Source organism: Lagenorhynchus albirostris, chromosome 2 (genome assembly GCF_949774975.1).
Source record: "Lagenorhynchus albirostris chromosome 2, mLagAlb1.1, whole genome shotgun sequence".
Classification (NCBI taxonomy): domain Eukaryota; kingdom Metazoa; phylum Chordata; class Mammalia; order Artiodactyla; family Delphinidae; genus Lagenorhynchus; species Lagenorhynchus albirostris.
The window spans coordinates 107,985,584-108,001,972 of record NC_083096.1 but is presented as its reverse complement, the minus strand read 5'-3'; the positions used below and the strand labels follow the sequence as shown (position 1 = coordinate 108,001,972).

Genomic DNA, 16,389 nt, shown 5'->3' with positions numbered 1-16,389 from the left:
GGAATCAACTACTAAAGTTGAACATAAGTAGCCAATAGCTTGAGCATTTCACTCCTAATTATACATCCAATGAAAGGTGGTAGGTAAGAATATTTGTGGATGACTGATGAAAGCAACATGTGCCTCTGTAAGTTCTAAGAGAAAGGAGGAAGCCTTTTTTTTTTCCTGAAAATATAATTTAAAAGTATTATACTAGAAATCAGACACTTTGTAATATACTCTAAGCTACCAGTACCAAGCTTGGACTCTTAGATAAGTGACTTAATTTTGCTTAGTTGCAATTTTTAAAAATCTCTTCTAAGAGAGGTAGGAATGAAATCAATATTTATTTTGAAGACATTGTTCTTTTCAACCATGACAATTCCTTGGGTATTAAGATGTATTTTTTTTCCTTTATTAATTGTACAGCTTGCAAAGGCAGTTATAAAGTATTATTAGGTAAATGCTCAGTCAAATATGTTATGGTCTTTGGTACCTTCGGATGTTCAGTTCAAGTCCAGAAATACAGCTGAACAGCACAAGGCCCTATCTGATTATGGGAAATTCAGCATAATAAAACTCTGCAAAGAACAGGAAAAAAGACAGATGTTAAAATATGTGCTTTTCTTCTTTAAACAGTAAATCATATTTTGAGCAACTAAAGAATTTCAAGCTCCTATAATGTAATCCAATTGGGAAACACCTTATATAAATAAGTAAGCAATTTAAGGAAAACAAAATAGAGTTTTGTATAATGTTTCTATAACTTTTAAAACCTATTTCACTAGGGATTTATAAAACAAAGAAACAAAAAGCAAATAGAAAGGTATAAGAAAATGTGGTTTTTTTCCAATATTAAAATAATTCTCAAAAAAAGTTCTCAATATTTTTAGGGAAATTCAGAAGTCCCTATAGACTTTTAACTATTGGGAGGAAAAAAACACAAAGTAGTATAGTTATTTTAAAAAATTGTATGGTTATTTACAGTTAAAATATATATACACAGATATATTTACAGAATCCATAGTTTTTAATAAAAATCAGTAGGCTTTCATATATGATTGCAAAGAATTAAAATCATTTAATTTTAGTACTATAAGCAAGCATAAAATTAAATAAGTCCCATGAGATCTTGTGGAACATTATCTTGCATACCTTATACCAGCAGTCCCCAACCTTTTTGGCATCAGGGACAGGTTTCATGGAAGACAATTTTTCCATGGACTGGGGGAGGGGGGATGGTTTCGGGATGATTCAAACGCATTACATTTATTGTGCACTTTATTTCTATTATTATTACATTGTAATACATAATGAAATAATTATACAACTCACCATGAAGCAGAATCAGTGGGAGCCCTGAGCTTGTTTTCGCTTGTCACTCACTGATAGGGTTTTGATATGAGTCTGCAAGCAATTGATTTATTATGGTCTCTGTGCAGTCAAACCTCTCTGCTAATGATAAGCTGTATTTGCAGCCGCTCCCCAGCACTAGCATCACCACCTCAGCTTCCCCTCAGATCATCAGGCATTAGATTCTCACAAGGAGCGTGCAACCTAGATCCCTCGCATGCACAGTTCACAAGAGGGTTCGCGCTCCTATGAGAATCTACTGCCGCCGCTGATCTGACAGGAGGCGGAGCTCAGGTGGTAATGCGAGCAGTGGGGAGTGGCTGTAAATACAGATGAAACTTTGCTCGCTTGCTAGCTGCTCCCCTCCTGCTGTGCGACCTGGTTTCTAACAGGCCATGGACTGGTACTTGTCCATGGCCCAGGCATTGGGAACCCCTGCCTTATACCATTTATTTACAGACTTAAAGGATTATAAAAATGTGATACACAATCACCAAGTCCAATATAAATTGCTTCATAATATATAGTGTCCTATTTAAGTTATGCCCTTGGTGAGGATAACAGGAAGGTTAGGTTTCTTTAGCTCTTCAGCCTATGACACAATTTCCATGCTGGTAGTTCCTTCCATCTTCTAGAGCACCTCTATTTCATTATGATGTTATTTGCTTACAGCTTAGAATAGTCTAAGCAGACTGTCTACTGACCATGACCAGGAGTCATATAATTGCCCATAGACTGAGCAGCCTCCACCCAGTTGAGAACCACACACGTCTCCACTACGAAGCTTGGTTAGTTTTTTTTGCGTGTGTTTTATCATCAGTGCCTCTCCCTGATGGCATCCAGCACAAAACCACTTGGCAGGAGTGATGCCCACCTGAGTCCAAGTCACTGGGCAAATTCCATGTGACTTAGTTTATTGTAGAAACACCCTCCCAGGTCTCTTCCAATCCCCACTGAGACAAATATGGAAAATTAGAGGGGTGGTATTGGTGTACAAGAGAAAGTTTCCCTTTATAGATCCTGCCCAATATCACTGCCAATAGCGGCAATGATAATATGTCCCTTATAATACAAGTCATAATCTCTTTAAGGAAGCAAACAACATTTAAACTATTGAAATTAGTGAAATGCACGTTTTACCAATTATGAGCATCATAACCTTATAACTCAATACAAAAGCTCAGTATAATTATTATGAAGTTTATTTAAATGGTGATTGTCTCAAGTTCTATAGTTTCTTGTTCCTTTGTGTCTTCAGTGAAAGTGAACAAGAAAATGAAGTTCTAGTGTTTAGTTCTTTAGAGTAAGATACATGTATTATCTGGTGAGTCATTCCTCTGGAGATGCTGGATCTCATCCTGAAGTTTTCTGCTCTCAGCTTGGAAGCTCTCCTTGAGCTTTTCAGCCTCCTCCTAAAGAGTGATACATAAAACCAAAGAGCTTAGCAAAACGTAATGTCCAAATCTCTGCAGGAGGAGGGGGGAGGGAAGGAGCCCAAATCATTGACTTTCCCTTAGTTATTTTAATCAATCAGTAACAAAAGACAGACCCTGATTCCTCCTTTCTGTTCATGTCCATTTTACATCTCACACTTGGTTTTCTACTTGTGTAATTCTTCTTCCATGCTTCTTTATCTAGCTACAGAAACATCCTCATCTCTCAATCCCTGAACTATTGGTGTTCCAAGAATTATATCCTAAGGCCCCTTCCCCCTTTGTTCTTAGGGAATCTGAGTCACATCTTGACTTCAATTCTCATGTATACACACAGGAATGTCAGATCTGGTATTACAAGGAGAGATTGATACAAGAACTAGGTGTCTAGGTGATATCCACAATCAGGTGAGGAGTCTGAGCCTTAGATAAGGGAATTTGTTTCATGTCTCCACAGTTATGGGGTAAAAGTAGAAGGACAGTGTGGGGAGATCAGAAACACCAGGTTGAAAATATTGTCCTTCAGTGCAGGTCTGTAATTTCAAAATTGTCTTGGAGCAGTGTCTAGAAAACAAGGACCTACAGGTAGATCAGCCACCCTGGAGGAGGAGGAGGGTGTCCTTTGTCTCATAAGCGTGCTCACATAAGAATTTCAGACTAGGTTTGTAGAAACGAAAGCATTGTAGATCTCACTCACTGGGAAGGCTGTTTTGATAACTTGCTAGGATGTATGATATTGGCATTTAGTTATCTCTTTGGAACCTAATTTTTCTAATCAGAAAAATAAGGACATAATGGTTGTGATTCACAGTGAATAGATTAGATTAGAGAATGTGTGTAAAGTGCTTTGTACAGTGCTTGGTAAATAAGAACTACTGTTAATTGAGTGATAATAATAGTAGAGGACTGGATGAAACAAGTTAAAGGCTTTCAGAACCAGTGACAATTAAGGAAGGGAAAGGGGCATAAACATAGAAATATGAAATTAATTTAGCAAGGTAATCTATGACCAGTGGAAATGACTAGCTAGAGCAATTAACAAGATAACAAAAAAGACTAATTACCGTGGGTTAGAAATATCCTTGGATTTTGCTTAACAAATTAATAGCGCTTATGCTGTGCCAAGCATCATTCTAAACACAAATATTGACTCATTTAAGTATCAAAACAGCCCTATAAAATAGGTATTATAACCATCTCCAAACAATATATTTATAATATATGTAATATATTTATAAGAAGTGGAGCTGGCTTTTTTACCCAGGCTGTCTGATTCCAGAGTCCTTGCCCTGAGCCACAATATTATGCTGCCTCTCCCACGTTGCCACTGCTTCATGTTTTCATCAATACAGAGAGGGGTATAGGATTAAAATCCAGAAATGAAATAACTGATGAGTACCTTGAGCCGACGTTCTTGGTCCCTCTGTTGCAGGGCCTGCTGGTACAATCTTTTTATCTCCATTTGTCTCACTTGTTCCCAATGGAGTCTCTCCCTCCGCTCCATCATTTGCTGGTGCTGCATTAGAATTGCCCGCAACCTTTCTTTTTCAGCCTTCATAAACTCTGCTTTCACACGTGCCTCTGAAAAGGAAGAAAGTGGCAAACTTCTCTAGGATTAAAGTACCCTTCCTTCTGCCTCCCACTCACTTGTTATTGCTGCTACTTCATAGAGAAGATTCCCTGGAGTCATATTTCCCCTCCAGGTAATCATATTGTAGCTGACGGTATGTGCCCTATTCAAATATAGACTGAGGAGCTAAGAATGGCACGTCTTTGCCATTCTTGCTCTTGTTTAATGATCCCAGGTGAACCAGGCCAAATTAATTTAAAATGTATAGAATTTCTGTCTTGCATTTTTTTCCTCCATTTTCTTCTCACCTTCCATCTCCTTTTCCCTTGCTGTGAGAACCAGATCTGTCTGCCAAATGGTATCACTCACAGACTCCTTGGACTGTAAATATTTCTGCAGAGCTTCCTCAGCCTATGAACCCCAAAAAATGCAGTTAGAGCTAGGAAATGATTAGAAATGTTATAAACCTCTTTATTTATTTTTCTTCCCAGCATCTTTTCCTCCCTGGAAGTGCTCAGTCTGTACTTGGTGAAACTATGTCAAGCCTTTTCTGTCAAGGGGTGGGCACAAGCTCCAGGCTGGCCTATTAGAGTACCTAAGGCCACTTGATGCAAAATATTTGGGTACAGGCGGAAAAATACTGCAGCTTGGGTGTTTTAAAGACTGATATGGATGGTGGGAAAGATGCTTTCTCTCCTGTGAGACTGAGGGCACAAAGGACTAGTTAAGCTGCGAGCTGTTGGTGTCATCTTTGCTGCCGTGTGGGGTGAGCCTGCCTGAGAATGACGCCGATGGTGAGGAAAACAGAACAGAAAGCTGGAGTTGAGATCGGAAAGAAAAAGGAATGGGGAAAATTGATTACATTGTTACATGTAATCAACTGATTATGTTAAACTCTTGAACATATCTACACTTACAACTAAATTTAAACATTTTGCCTTTAGTTTATGTGAGCCAGTGAATTATTTTCTTAAGTTAGTTCAATTATTGGGATTCTGTACTGTGTAACCAAAAAAGTCCCTTTGTTGCAATTAGTGTTGAAGGTTGTGATAAAAGTCTGGTGACTATGGTGATAGTTCAGTTTAATACCACAGCGCTCAATCTTCCTGTCCAAAAAAAGAAGACCCCTAGCAATTCCCCATAATTAATACATAAAACTGGGGATACCTGTATTCCTTTCCTGGGCACCTGATAGTACTTTGCCTTCAGCGCTTCTCTCTTCTGAAGGAAGAGACGATGCCCCCCAGGCTTTGAATAAATCCCTTGCTTCACATCTTCTTCTAGAGGACAAAAAATATCCTGAAGTAAAGCTGAACAGCGATTCAGTGATGCCTCCAAATTCCTTTTACAAAAGTCATTCTGCTTGGCTTCTAGCAGGGTCTTAAAGGGAAAAAGGCCCATGGAAAAGGCGTTAGCAACACTACAGTACTTTTAGAAATGGCTTACAAAAAGAATCTCTGTATTTTTTCTGTAAATTCAAGGACTACAAGCAATACTATATCCTCCCTACCAAACCTAGAGAAGTTCCAAGGATGACACACTGTAGAAAAATGACTTTACTTTTGTTTTTGAAATCTCCTGGAACCCCATTCTTTTGCTTTTTCTGCTTTAGATAGGATCTTCAAACTGCAGATCTCTAGCCTCATGCCCTAATTTTAAATGCAACCTACTGTTTTACAACCATCCCAGTATTATACTGGGCTGGGATTCCCAATGAGGTAGAATGGATGAGTGTGTGCTATTAAACCTAGGGACATAATATTTTAGTAGATCCATTTGGCAATTCTGTATGCTTGATTACTAAAAAAGGAAAGTTAATTAGTACTTTATGAATACATTTTTTAAGGGATAAGATTACTTTTAAAAAAATTAGTCCATGGGTGTAACATAGTAAGTTGAGTTGTCTGCATGTGAAAGTTTCAGAATCTATAGGGTCCAGAGTAGTTACATGTTTATTTGTTTGGTGTTTTGTTTGTTTGTTTTCAGAATAATAGTGATATCTTGGTCACATAAGTGGTAGTCATTGTCTCTCAGTCTACTAAGAATTGTTTCTCTTAATTAAGTCCTCATTTTGCCTCATAGCAATACCTTGCCTATATTGCCCCTATGCCCCATGAACTCCAGCAATAAAACTTAATTACCTCTAATTTTTCCTGGAACCCTTGGTCTATATCCTCGAAAGAGTTCTTCATGAAGACTTCCATAGCCCCTTTCTCACTGACCCTGTGCAGGTCCAGCAGCTCCTGGAGGGTTTCTGTGGGCAGCTGCAGCTTCTGGCCCATCTGCTGGTCATAGTGGGCAATGGCCTTTTGCACTGCGGCTGAGTTCTTAATCTGGGCCAAGGCCAGGACTTCGTTCTCTATGCAGGGCAGATCCCCACTGTTGATGGCATTGACATAGGTCCATACCAGGCTCTCTAGATCTTCACAGGAGGAAGAGATGCTTGAATTATTTGCAGAGAAAAGGGACATGCTCTGAACTGAGTAATTCTGAGAATGTTAATTTAGCGTATTCAGCCTCCTGCACAGTGTTCATGTGGCCCAAATAAGTTCCTTTGGGAAATTATGTGACCAAGAAGACAGATCTTTAATTCTTTGAGAAAAGAAAGTGTTCAAAGAGGAAAGTTCAAGATCTATGTGATGATCCACATTTCATCATTTTCTCATTGAGAAATCTGGAAATGGTTATATAAAATTGTGTGTATTGATTTGATTAGAATACTATAGACCTTTTGCCTCTTTATACTTCCCATTCTTTCTCTCTTCCTCAGGTTTCTGTTTCCTTCAGAATTCCATTTTCTCCTCCACTTCAACCTGTAAAGCTGGTATGAGTGTTACCCTCATTGGAAAGATCACAAAGTAGGCCAATTAGACCAGTTCACCTTACTCTTTGTTGGAACATTCCTGTTTGTCTTCCTTGTCCTTAGCTATTTTTGTTTGCACTCAACTTCCCTTTAGAGCGTAGCAATAATTGACAAAGTTCCAAGACATAGAGTATTTAGGAACAACTGGACCAAGAAGTCTGCTCAGATTTCTTTAAGGGTTCTAGACAACTTGGGCATCTGCTTGTTTAACGTTTGTATCAAGCACATTTTATTTATACAGAGAATGTATGTGTTTTCCTCATCTTCTGCCTATCAAAGGCATAATAAGTATCCATGATATCGGTAGAACAAATGCTGCCAACCCATGTGGGTTAGTCTAGTTCAACAGTGGACCACTTACAGGTAGAACTTTTTTAACCTGACCTTTTCATCTGGTTATATTCCTAATTTATCTTACTTTGCAGGCATTGCTAAAAAAGCCTAGAAATATTTTTGGTACTCACCTGAGTTTAATAAATATGATACATATGGTTTTCTTGGTAGTAGCTGACTATGTATTTTCAACAGTGGAAGGAGAAAACTGCAACAGTGCTCCCATTCTCTATTTTGGATTGAAGGAAAATCCTTGAAGAGGTACTCACGAGATCCATTGACCTTGATGCCTCCTGAAAGAGTTTTAGTCTTGGAATGGCTGAAGATGTAGGAACAGAAATCTGCCACTTGCTGTACAAATTCAGGATCCAGGTCATCATTATGCAGTGTCTCAAGCTGGGCAAGCTTCTTCCGATGAGTGGGCAAGTCAAAAATAAAGCATTTCTTTATTGGAAAGAATTTCTGTATACACAGACGGGGCAAATTAAAATTTTGAAGATGTTGATCGGTGCCTGAGGAAGGAAAAATAGGATTATTTAGTATAGGGTTAACTTTCATTTTAATCTCTTTCCCACAAATAAATGTGCTTTCTACCTACTGTTATTTATTTCACTACATTTTCACAAACCCTAAGCAAAAACTTAAAACGTGATCAATCAGGGAAAGGAAAATGGAAAAGTAATTTGCTCCAAGAACAAGGGAGTAATACAATTTAATATTGAATGTATTACTTCACTTTAAATCAATAGTATTAATTATTTATGTGATGATTTAGTCAGATGAGTAAATAGAGGAAACTATAACTTTAACCAGCAACACACAAGAGATAATTTCTTGTGCTACTTTTCTCCCTCTTTCCAAAACTGAAGTCCCTGTTACCCTGCTTTGGCCTCAATGAATTGTCCAGGTACTCATCTGCTGTGATGAGTCGCCCATTTGCTTCCAGGTCAAGGTAGAAATCTCTCACAGTCCACACTAAGTCTGGACAGACGCTCATAAAGTCAGCTGCATTGTCTTCCCCATCAAGATCAGGTGAGGTAACTGTTCTGAGCAGATTTGACAGTTCTGTCACATAGCTGAGATGCAATTAAGGAAAACTGTTGGAAATAGAACTGCGTCTAAACCATATTTAATTCCATGCCCTCCTATACTTTTATATTGCCTTTGGGTTATAACCAATCCTCATTTCATCAGTAAATAAAAGGACTCTTGCCCCTTTTTTTCCCCAACATCTTTATTGGAGTATAATTGCTCTACAATGGTGCATTAGTTTCTGCTGTATAACAAAGTGAATCAGCCATACGTATACATATGTCCCCATATCCCCTCCCTCTTGCATCTCCCTCCTACCCTCCCTATCCCACCGCTCTAGGTGGTCACAAAGCACCGAGCTGCTCTCCCTGCGCTATGCAGCTGCTTCCCACCAGCCATCCATTCTACACTTGGTAGTGTATATATGTCCATGCCACTCTCTCACCTCATCCCAGCCCACCCTTCCCCCTCCCCATGTCCTCAAGTCTACTCTCCAGGTCTGTGTCTTTATTTCTGTCCTGCCCCTAGGTTCTTCACAACCTTTTTTTTTTTTTTTTAGGTTCCATATATATGTGTTAGCATACGGTATTTGTTTTTCTCTTTCTGACTTACTTCACTCTGTATGACAGACTCTAGGTCCATCTACCTCACTACAAATAATTCAATTTCATTTCTTTTTATGGCTGAAAAATATTCTATTGTACATATGTGCCACATCTTCTTTATCCATTCATCTGTTAATGGACACTTAGGTTGCTTCCATGTCCTGGCTATTGTAAATAGAGCTGCAATGAACACTGTGGTACATGACTCTTTGAATTATGGTTTTCTCAGAGTATATGCCCAGTAGTGGGATTGCTGGGTCGTATGGTAGTTCTATTGTTAGTTTTTTAAGGAACTTCCATACTGTTCTCCATAGTGGCTGTATCAAGTTACATTCCCACCAACAGTACAAGAGGGTTCCCTTTTCTCCACAACCTCTCCAGCATTTATTGTTTGTAGATATTTTGATGATGGCCATTCTGACTGGTGTGAGGTGATACCTCACTGCAGTTTTGATTTGCATTTCTCTAATGATTAGTGATGTTGAGCATCCTTTCATATGTTTGATGGCAATCTGTATCTCTTCTTTGTAGAAATGTCTATTTAGGTCTTCTGCCCATTTTTGGATTGGGTTGTTTGTTTTTTTGATATTGAGCTGCATGAGCTGCTTGTATATTTTGGAGATTAATCCTTTGTCAGTTGCTTCATTTGTAAATATTTTCTCCCATTCTGAGGGTTGTCTTGTCCTTTTAATGTTTACAATGTTTTCATTCTTGTGTTTGATACACAAGGACTCATGAACATAGCTGGTGAATAAAGCAGTTCTCTCTGGCTTTGGTGCCATCCTGGACAACAAAAGGATACTGCAAGAGGTCGATAGCCCTCTGGTCAATTGTGTTCATAGTATTATATACAAAGGTACTACTCAGTAGTAGTGCCAGTACAAATATCTGGGTGTCACTCTTCTTGTCACCCTAGAAGTCAGAACAAATTTCAGTCATGTCTCATGGCATTCCCATATGAACAGTTATTAAAAATAGACCCTTGGGCTTCCCTGGTGGTGCAGTGGTTGAGAGTCCGCCTGCCGATGCAGGGAACACGGGTTCGTGCCCGGTCCGGGAAGATCCCACATGCCGCGGAGCGGCTGGGCCCGTGAGCCATGGCCGCTGCGCCTGCGCGTCCAGAGCCTGTGCTCCGCAACGGGAGAGGCCACAACAGTGAGAGGCCCGCGTACCGCAAAAAAAAAAAAAAAAAAGACCCTTGACTTACAAATGTTAGCCAAGACGAACAGAAATGGTTGTGAGAAACATATGAGCTTTGAATAGTTCTGCCATTAGCATTGATAATTTTATACAAAACCATATTTTGTTAACTTATCAGTCCCTCTTATAACTGGTTAGGCATTTGAAAAATGGATAGTCAACGTTCGTGAAGGTAACCAGAGTGCTTAAAACCAAGATTTTCAATTGTGTAAAACAAAGTTGGTCTGTATACATAATACATGCATCTATTTTATTGAGTAGCTTTTATATACAAGATGGTTCAATACGTTTTTCTTTTTCTTTTTTTTTTTGTTTTAGAGAGAGGGATGGGACAAGTGACAGCATACAGCTAAGCTTCAGCACCAGAATTGCTGAAAGAGTGGGGATGTATTAGGGATACATATTCAGGAGCCTACTGGGGGTGAAGGATGTGAATAAACTGCACAGGTAATAAGGCAGTTCTCTGAACTGACTTGGTATTTCTCTGCTGCACAAATGGATCAGGAGCCCTGCAAAGGAGAACCTTCAGTGTATTCAATACAAACCTCTAAATGGTTCTCTCCCTCTTTTAGAACATGTAATCTAAACTGGATACCCCCAACCTTGGGCTCCAGGGCACTTTCTTTGCGTTGGGATCTGTACATAGAAGATGCAACAACAACAAAAAAGATGGTAAGATACAAAGATATACAGTCCCTGTACATGGAGGCCACTTCTGACAGTTCTCCAGGTGATTGTCTAATCTGGTAGGGATGAGAAAGGTAAAGTCCTTATCAGCCTGAGCCCCAGAGCCTCTTCTCCACAGACTACTGTCATACTTTCCCCCCTTGTTGAGGTTTCAGATAATGTTTAAAATGTAAAATGGATCAGAGATAATTCTGCACAGGTCAGCAGGACTGGAGCAGAAACATGTTTTGATTCCTGGTACTGTCGAGATAAGTTTTTAACTACTGTCTCCATGTTACAGGTGAGGAAACTAAAGAAAAAAGGAGTTAACTATTTTGAATTGTGGTAAATTAAAGGCAAAATGAAGACATAAAAAATGAGAGCTCAAGGGAAAGATCCAGTGTTGTGCTCGAGACAGCTCACGAGAGCTGGCTGTGTACGTCTTTCCTGAGCCCTGAGTTTAGTGACGACTTTGGTAGCTTGGAGTGAGTTGTTATGGGAGTACTTGGAAAACTGGCAAGTACGACAAAGCAAGGCTTTTCTTCCCCAGTGGGCTGGTTGTTAGACACTTACCAGCGTAAAAGTGGAAAATTCCCACGTTACTCCTGTGCAAATGATAAAATGGATGAGACCAAAGGGGAAATAGAAGATTTGAGGAGACTTTTTCTTGCTTGTCAGAGTCCGAGAGCTCCTAGTGCCTGGACCCTGATTTGGACTCAAGTCCCACTGCCCTGAAGCTTACTGCATATCTCTATCCTCTACAGGGTCAGACTCGTGACAGTGATTTTGTTCGTACCACCTTTCTGCAGTTCGGTTAAGTGCCTATCTCCATGTTAGCACAGCCTCCCAATTATGATTCTGGCTTATACATATATTTTTCTCACTTCAGGTTTCCAAACTTTGACTATTAAAAATAGAGAGGGGAAAAAAAGGTATACCCTGGTCAAGCAGAAGTACAAAAAAAAATCTCCCTGTGTAAAGAATGTTCAGGGATGAGGAGGTTGATTAAAAAGGAATCCTGGGCTTCCCTGGTGGCGCAGTAGTTGAGAGTCCGCCTGCGGATGCAGGGGACACGGGTTCGTGCCCCAGTCCGGGAGGATCCCACATGCCGCCGGAGCGGCTGGGCCACAACAGTGAGAGGCCCGCGTACCGCAAAAAAAAAAAAAAAAGGAATCCTTGTTCCTTGCCTTCTCTATGTCTCCAAGTCCCTCCGTGTCAAGAAGAACCAGGATGTGGTTTGGCTTCTCAGGGTGAGGCACACACCACATCCAGATGCCCTTGGTGTGAGACTGCACCGTGGATCCAACAGAGAAACCTGCAATGGGGAGTGGAGAGGGTGTAATTGAGGAGGGGATCTGGAAATTGGAGACTTTCTTGATAACTGAGTTACCATTTAAGGAAAGCAAGATGAAGATATGGCAGAAAGTATAACCCAGTATTGATCTGAATTACAATAGAGGGATGAGATAATAAGAATACCAAGTACTGTAGGCTGGAAATTTGATGGATTTTTTTGCAAGAATATTACACTATTAAAATTTTAATCATTTGTAACTACATATGTAGAAGTATTTTAATGATGTCTTACCCTTATAATTGGAAAATAGTATGATTTTTCTAAGAAAAAAAGGGGTGATACGTCAGAAACAGAACTCAACCCTTTATCTCCCAGAAGATAATTAACTATCTGTGGCCCAAACATTAGCTTTCAATATTCCTCCGCATCTCTAACTTCCTGTCCTCGCATCACCTTCCTGCACGCTGGGAGTGTGGTTGGCAGAAGGGACTCGGCTGGGCTTTGCTGGTGCCACTCACCCTTGTTCTTCCCAGCCAGCTTGTTCATCAGGTAGGATTTGCCGGTGCGGTAGAGGCCCACGATAGCCACCACCACAACAGGCTGCTGAATGGCAGACAGGGTCTTCAGAGCTTTCGGATTAACCAACAGTAGCCCATTAATGTTCTCGATGAGGCACAAGGGTTGTGGCATGTGAACCACTGGTGCCATGTTCAGGCCTGCAAGGGAAGTGATGGGATAGACTGGAATTTCTAGACTTTAAACAGAGAAAAATCATTTTGCTTCCTCAACCTGCAGGCATACTACTCCGCAGCATGGCCTAAGTTTCTGAAGAAGTTTAAAAAAGACAAAAGAGCAAAGAGGGTCATAGCAACATATGTCTTAGTCCCTTCAGAGTTCTACTATAGGCTACCCCACTGGTTCTTAAATATTGGGTGGCCTTATGGAAAACCATTTTCTGAGACTAGTTTACTGCTATTTTGAGTCTGACGCTTCCCCACTGGTTTTGGCTGGCTTCTATTTCTTAGTTTTTACCTCTTTGAATCCCCAGATCGAATCTTTATGGCCACTATTTGTTACATGATGCTTCTTGCTTTCACACTGTTATCAACTTGCTTTTCTCTAATTTAGGGCTATGTCCAGTCAAAGTGTATTATACTAAATCCTGCCAGGTCATTATGTAGCATTATCTAACAAATAACAGTTGTTTACTTCTTAAAGCTCTACTTTTAAAGAATTTTTTATGTAGCTATTAATGTGTGTTCTTCAGTCAAAACTTTAATGAGTGTTCATTTTATGAATGAGAAAGTGAGTGAAAATACTTTCTTAAATAATACTTAACCATTTATTTTCTAATTTCTGGGCATCAATTTCTGTAACCTAAAGAGTCCCCAATAAAACGCGTTTAAGCTATCTGAGATTAAAACAAATGCTTGCTTTTCTGCCTTGCTACATCATAAAGAACAATTTTCTTCCATTTTAGAAGTGATTCTTTTCAACAGAAGCTAAAAATCCACCATCTGCTTGCCTCTTTTAAAAAACTGAAATCTTACAGTGCAAATGTCTGGATTCCCTTGATAGCTTTTAAAAAGTTATAAAGACCCATTCTCCCCCTTTCTTCATAGCCAATGCCCCAGAGATTATCCAGATGACAGATAAATAAAAACAGAAACTGCTTGGCAACAGATAATATATCCATTGCAAATATCATCGCGTCAGGGCATGGGAGCCAGGAAATGTTCAGTCCAAGCCACATCCAAAAAGAGGGGATCACACATAATTTTACATTCCCAAATGCAAAGTTTCTTTTTACTCTAATCCACTTCCAATGCAGTATTGGCACCTTATGCTTGTTGAGTTCTGTTATCTGATTTGTATATAGCAGGGGTCATAATCATTTCTAGGTTCGAAAGATATGGGGACCTGGCAGTGATGATCTATAACAGTTAGCTAGAAAGACAGAAGATACACAATCTACATCTATTTGCAGATTTTGGGAACCTACAAGCTCTTGTGCTTTGGAATGAGGTCACTAATGGGAAAGGAAGCTAGCCTGTCTGAATTTTCAGACTTTCTAATGAATAACATTTAGTGCTGTGTATCTATATTAATGAAAGTATTTTATACATTGTCCCCAGATGTTACCCGGGTAACATCTTTAATGTTTTTAGGACAGCCCAATCTCCAAAACATCTCTGCAGATTCAACGTGTTTGAGCCCCATACATAACTATTACTCTATCATAACTCAGCCAATGATGTGTGCTCTGAGTTGCATTCTTCTCCCTAACTCTGTTAGAGCCCCATACTCTTTTGTAAATAAAAACAATGCAAGAATGCATCAAAACACACAGAAATACAAATATACATTTTGACTTTGAAATAGGGCAGATCTGATTTCTAATCTCAGACCTCCACCTGGCTCTCTGTGTGACACTGGCATTTCACTAAACACTCTAAGCCTATCTTCAGAAAAAGAAAGTAAATAAATAACTATTTATATACATCAGTATAACTGCTAGCTTAAAAAAGAGAGAGAGAGCTGTAGGAAAGGAAAAAAATGTGTAAAGAAGGAAAATGCTAAGAAATATAAGAGAAAAGGCTCGGAAGGACTACTGATGGAGTTTCTAGAAGAAGACATCTCTGTTTTCAGTCATACAATTCTAGATGGGTTTTGTGTTACTTTTATGTTGGTTGCCTTTACTTTGTGTTGTTTTTGGTTTGAAAAGGAAAAAGCTCTTCTTAATGAGAAAAATAGAAATCAAGCAAGAAGGAGATGCACGAAGTATGTGCCGTGAAAAGAAATTCAAAGGAGGAGAAAGTTTCAAGGAGTAAACAAAATTTCCGGACAGTGTTAAGTGATTCGTTGGGACTTCCGTGGAGGCCCAGTGGTTAAAGCTCCACGCTTCCACTGCAGAGGGCAGGGGTTCAGTCCCTGGACTAAAGGTCCCAAGTGCCGTGCGGTGCAGCCAAAACAAAACAAAACAACAATGAAAAATACATAAAAAACAAAAAGTGATTCATAATGGTAGAATTATTAGACGAGTGGAAACAAAGTCCGACACAAAAGGCCTTAAGGAATGAGTGGGTGTCAATAAATCAAGACTAATTCATTCAGGGTTCTTTCTAAAGGAAGAAATTCATCTTCAAAAAAGTGCAGGACTATGACTAAAATATATAGCCATTTTCATAAAACTTCTTCGTTGTTCATTCTGGGTTTCAACTTTTTTCTTTCTTCTTTTTTGTCCTTAACAAGGTAAGCAAACCATTTACATTACATTTCGTTCAATGCTCTTTCTCATGAAAACAGTACAGTCATAGTTCTTCAAAAGTTAAGGTTTCAGTTTGAAGGATCTTTATCAGGTTTTATCAAAGGTAACTTAAGTGGCAATTATGATCCCCATAGATCATAGGGTGGCAAAGGAAGAAAAACAGTATGAAGACATTTCAAACTCTCAGTCCCCACACGTGCTCTTGTCTAATTCAGCGGAACTGGCACTCAATGAATTCTGCTGCCTGTCTGACAACAACACAATTTACCTTTAATAAGAGCTGATACTCCACGTTGAGCTCAGCTGCAATGTATCGTGAACAGACTTTTTAAGACATCCTGACCCTTTCCACCCTTGCCCCAGACTTACCTTAACGGTGAAATCAGTAGCAGAGATCTTTTAGAGCTGGTAAGAAAGGTGCTTCAATGAGAAATTGGCAAGAGTTCTAAATCTGTCCCTCAGGTTAGCTGTGTTGGTTTCTGATACACTTTTTTCTTATCCAGTCCTGGAGATTTCTTTTCTTTCCACTCCACTCTACCAGAGGGCGGAGGATTACAGTATGAAACAACTGAAAGTGGAAGGGGTTTTTGAAATGTCGCTGCAGGAAACTGAATCCCCATCCAAACTGAAACCACAAGCCAATCTGAAACCACAAGCCAGATTGTACATGGAAGAGAACTTGAAAATCATTTGCATTTTTTTCTACTCCAAACTGTCCTCGGGGCTGTGAGAAACCATAATAAGTCTACAGTAACAGTGAATATAACCCCAAGGTGTGTTTACATTATGT

General features: G+C 39.4%; 1 protein-coding gene across 3 annotated transcripts; it reads right to left on the bottom strand.

Annotated features, from left to right (window-relative positions):
• Positions 1–801: 801 nt before the first annotated feature.
• On the bottom strand, positions 802–16,172 carry LOC132514644 (guanylate-binding protein 5-like). Of its 3 annotated transcripts, none has more exons than XM_060139614.1 (10): positions 15,969–16,172; positions 12,222–12,349; positions 9,971–10,080; positions 8,411–8,607; positions 7,801–8,043; positions 6,477–6,757; positions 5,503–5,715; positions 4,644–4,746; positions 4,165–4,346; positions 802–2,744 (listed from the first exon to the last, which is right to left on the bottom strand). In XM_060139614.1, exons 2-10 carry the CDS (start codon positions 12,300–12,302, stop codon positions 2,631–2,633), a joined length of 1,524 nt encoding a protein of 507 aa, XP_059995597.1. In that variant the 5' UTR covers positions 12,303–12,349; positions 15,969–16,172; the 3' UTR covers positions 802–2,630. The 3 variants fall into 3 exon arrangements, with proteins under 3 accessions (XP_059995597.1, XP_059995596.1, XP_059995598.1); XM_060139613.1 differs by lacking the exon at positions 15,969–16,172 and adding an exon at positions 12,850–13,061; XM_060139615.1 differs by lacking the exons at positions 802–2,744; positions 4,644–4,746; positions 15,969–16,172 and adding an exon at positions 12,850–13,063 and having other exon boundaries at positions 4,204–4,346.
• Positions 16,173–16,389: the final 217 nt, after the last annotated feature.